Source organism: Centruroides sculpturatus, unplaced genomic scaffold (assembly GCF_000671375.1).
Source record: "Centruroides sculpturatus isolate CEXI.00-Female unplaced genomic scaffold, Cexi_2.0 scaffold40, whole genome shotgun sequence".
NCBI lineage: Eukaryota > Metazoa > Arthropoda > Arachnida > Scorpiones > Buthidae > Centruroides > Centruroides sculpturatus.
The window spans coordinates 177,437-181,084 of NW_019384602.1; the positions used below are offsets into that span (position 1 = coordinate 177,437).

Consider the following 3,648-nt stretch of genomic DNA (forward strand, 5'->3'; position numbering starts at 1 on the left):
GAAGAATGAAAGATATGAATAAAAACATATCTTATAATATAATATGTTTTCAAACCCAAAGATGACTAAGAAAGTTGAAAATGTTAATTTTTAAATAAACCTGATTTATTTTTGTTTAAAGGTTTATTTCTTTTCAGTTTTGAAATTATAATTTTCCTTAATTAAGCATTAAAGCTATGTTCAGCTCTAGAACAGAAGATCTATTCATTTGACACCAGTAGGGAAAGATGGGAATGCATAAAAGATGCAGTCACTTGTCATTTATCCAAGGTACAAGTATAAGCATTTTAGGCTGAAATTTATTTGCTACATATTTTAATATTATAAAGCTTTTTTTTTTTTTTTTTAGGAAAAGGTATACAACAAACACAAGCATTGTATTGAAGAAGTTATGCTTCAACTTTGTTATCCAAGATTAGATGTTAATGTAACCAAACAAGTAAACCATTTGTTAAAAGCTCCATTTTGTGTTCATCCTAAAACTGGAAGAGTGTGTGTGCCAATTGACATCAGTAAAGTCGATGAATTTGATCCCTTTTCTGTTCCAACTATTACGTAAGTTAAATAATTTTTAAAAGTAAAACACTTCAAATTAATCATTTTAAATTTGATAATTTTGAAATGTGTTATAGTCAGTTATGTGAAGAAATAAATGCTTATGATAAAAAGGTAAACATTGCCACTTCAGAAACTGAAAGCATTGTAAAAAACCAGAAGATACAGGATTATGAAAAAACTTGTCTTAATGACAGCATAAAAGTGTTTAAGAAAGTTGTTAATGCAATGGTAGCTGCTCAAAAACTACCAAAGAAAAAAAAAGGTAAGAAGAATGAAATATTTAATGAAAACATACTGACTTCAAATAAACTTAATTTGTTTATTTTTCAGATTATACGCTTGAGTTTTGATACATACAAAATATATACTCGGTAGAAAATACAAAATACTCTCTGTTACATTATTTGCTTTGTATATTGAAAAATTATTTAAAATATTTTTCATTAATCTTTCATGAAATTTTTTTAAATAAAAAAATAAAAATTTTTTTCTCACTGAAATTAACTATATGCATTCTTTTCCATTGAATAATTGCTGAAATTTACCTTAGTTACATAATATGAAAATACAAATGTTCTCTGAATATTATTTTCCTTTCTTCCTTTTTTAATTTATCTTAAATTTTCTGACAAAATGTCTGTTAAAATAACTGTATTTAGTCAATATTAGACCAAAGACCATTTTTCTACAGGGTGATCAAACTCAAAAATATTTTATGAAAATTGTTTGCTTTATAATATATAAATTAAACAGAAAAAAATTTCAAACTTTCATTATAAAATACACGTATTTTACGCGATTTTGAAATAATGCACTTGACAAAAAAAAAACTTAATCCTATTTTTAGGCGGTGTATTTTTTAACACAGAAAAGAACAGTTTGTTTGAAAAATTTTAGCTATAACTTTTTTATTAAAATTGCATTACTATTTAAAAAATTCAAAAAAGAGTTGCGTAACTTTCCCGGCTGTTATGTAATTTTATTTTAAGAAAACTTCTATTAAACATAAGAAGTAAATTAAATTGTATGTGGCGCCATCTACTATCAGATATCGTTAAAGTTTTATATTATTTATTATTATAAAATGTGTAAAACTTAAATTTGAAGGTAGTGACGAGTTTTATAAAACACTGTAAATGCTAATAGTGAGTAAAATCGTCATTAAGTCCGATCTCACTCTAGATATGACACGTGACCACCCTCTATCTCTCCCCTCGATCTTTCACCATCAAAAGTTAATAGAGAGGTTGCGGCCTTACGTCGGACGTTCAGCGCCGCCTTCCTGTGAGCCTAGAAGTTTGACAATGGCGTTTGGAACGTCGAGTATAATTCTACTGATGTTCCAAACGCCATTGTCAAACTTCTAGGCTCACAGGAAGGCGGCGCTGAACGTCCGACGTACGCGTTTTCGCGTTGAAAACGTCGGCAGCAACCTCTCTAATAGCATCAATACCTTTTTATACACAAGCTACCGTGTCCAATTTCGTATCTTAATTTTCACCTGATATTAAATGAAATAGATGCCAACGCTCGCGCATACATACATATTCCTGGTATACGTTTTTTTGGGGTTCAAAGGTGTCAAACCATCACGACTCACGGAAGGTCAAATGTGACACGATTACAATACTTTCCCGTGTTATGTTATAGCAGCCGGGAAAGTAAAATAGAAGTAGGATTAATGGTGTACACATAAATCACAGCACGTCATTTATGTTCTTTGAGATCGGTAAATATGAAAACTATCGAAGGAACAAAATGTAATTCTAAATGTTAGTGTTAACTTATTTTATGACGTTATGTGCGTATTTCAATTGACTTTGTTCGTTCAGATACGGTTAAATCATAAATTTTCTAGGTATAAAATATCTAAAATTAAAAATCGAGTTCTAGCGCATATTACGGATTTATTAAAGGACACGTCCACCGATAAAATGTCAAATAAAGATGAAATGAGAATTGTGACGTTTGAGTTGACAATTCCGAAAAGTTTTCCGGTTGAAATCGTCCTGTAAACATGCGTATTCACGATTTTCGCAGATTTTGTGCAACACAAATCTTCTAAAAGNAATAAAACTCAGAAATTATTACTAATTGAAAGGAGGGAGAAAATTTTTTTATAAATTAAGATTTCACAATTTTATTTTTATAGGTCATCTTTAGCAATTATTGAAAAGTATTTTGAAGATTTAATTTTGGATAAACAAGATTATTTAAGCACAGAAAAAAACTGTAAGAAGATTATTTCACTTTTTAATGATGAAAATATCCTTTTTCACACCTACAATCATAATACGTGGAATCTTGCTTAATGAACATAATTCTTTCCAGAATCTTACTTGTAATGCAAAATACTCATTAAGTGAAACAATTTTTCTTATATAAATGAATGTAAAATACTATAATGCAGTCCATGCCGGAAAAATACTCAAATATTTTATGTATAACGTGTATTCAAAGAAAATTATACTGTATTTAATTATAACCTTTACATAGCCCAAGAATTTGGCATATTGTTTGGTGTGTTTATTATATAACAGGCTATGGTTGTTGATGTTTATATGTAATATGTCTGAACACAAGTTTTGAAAAATATGTGATCACAAGTGACACTAAACGTCGAGTTATAAACTTCGTAACATAACCATATGGCTGTACCGTATTCTTTAAGAAAAGTTTGGATTGACCAAACTTATGGTAGGGATACAGCGAATTGACGAACTGCGCATGTGCTAAGTCAGTCGCTATACAATCAGAAGTTGTACCAGAAGCAACAAATTGGTTGAAACATATCTTCTGACTGACAATGCTACTTCTGAACAATATAAAATTGTAAGATAAGAGTTACTTTGGTCATAAAAAAATAGAAAAATGATAAAATGAATAAATAATTATAGTGTAAAATCTGGCAATATCAGCCAATGATTTTGTGCATGCTCACAATGGACTGCTTCGTAAGCCGTAAAAAAAGTTTGTTCCTTAAAGGATATGGAAACGGCCTTATGGTATTTTATAACTATTGCTATAGATATCCAGTGTAGCAAACATTTACGAATATGGATGCAGTTACATTATGGAGTTTATAACTTG

At 29.4% G+C, this 3,648-nt stretch overlaps 1 protein-coding gene across 1 annotated transcript in view; it reads left to right on the plus strand.

Annotated features, from left to right (window-relative positions):
- The window catches only part of LOC111625025 (DNA primase small subunit-like), a 23,477-nt gene extending 22,435 nt beyond the window's left edge, over positions 1-1,042 (plus strand). The window contains exons 7-10 of the mRNA XM_023368033.1: positions 173-270; positions 350-555; positions 633-820; positions 889-1,042. Of these exons, the coding sequence (XP_023223801.1) occupies positions 173-270; positions 350-555; positions 633-820; positions 889-908 (512 nt within the window). The 3' untranslated portion in view covers positions 909-1,042. The remainder of the gene's footprint in view (positions 1-172; positions 271-349; positions 556-632; positions 821-888) is intronic.
- The last annotated feature ends 2,606 nt before the right edge of the window (positions 1,043-3,648 follow it).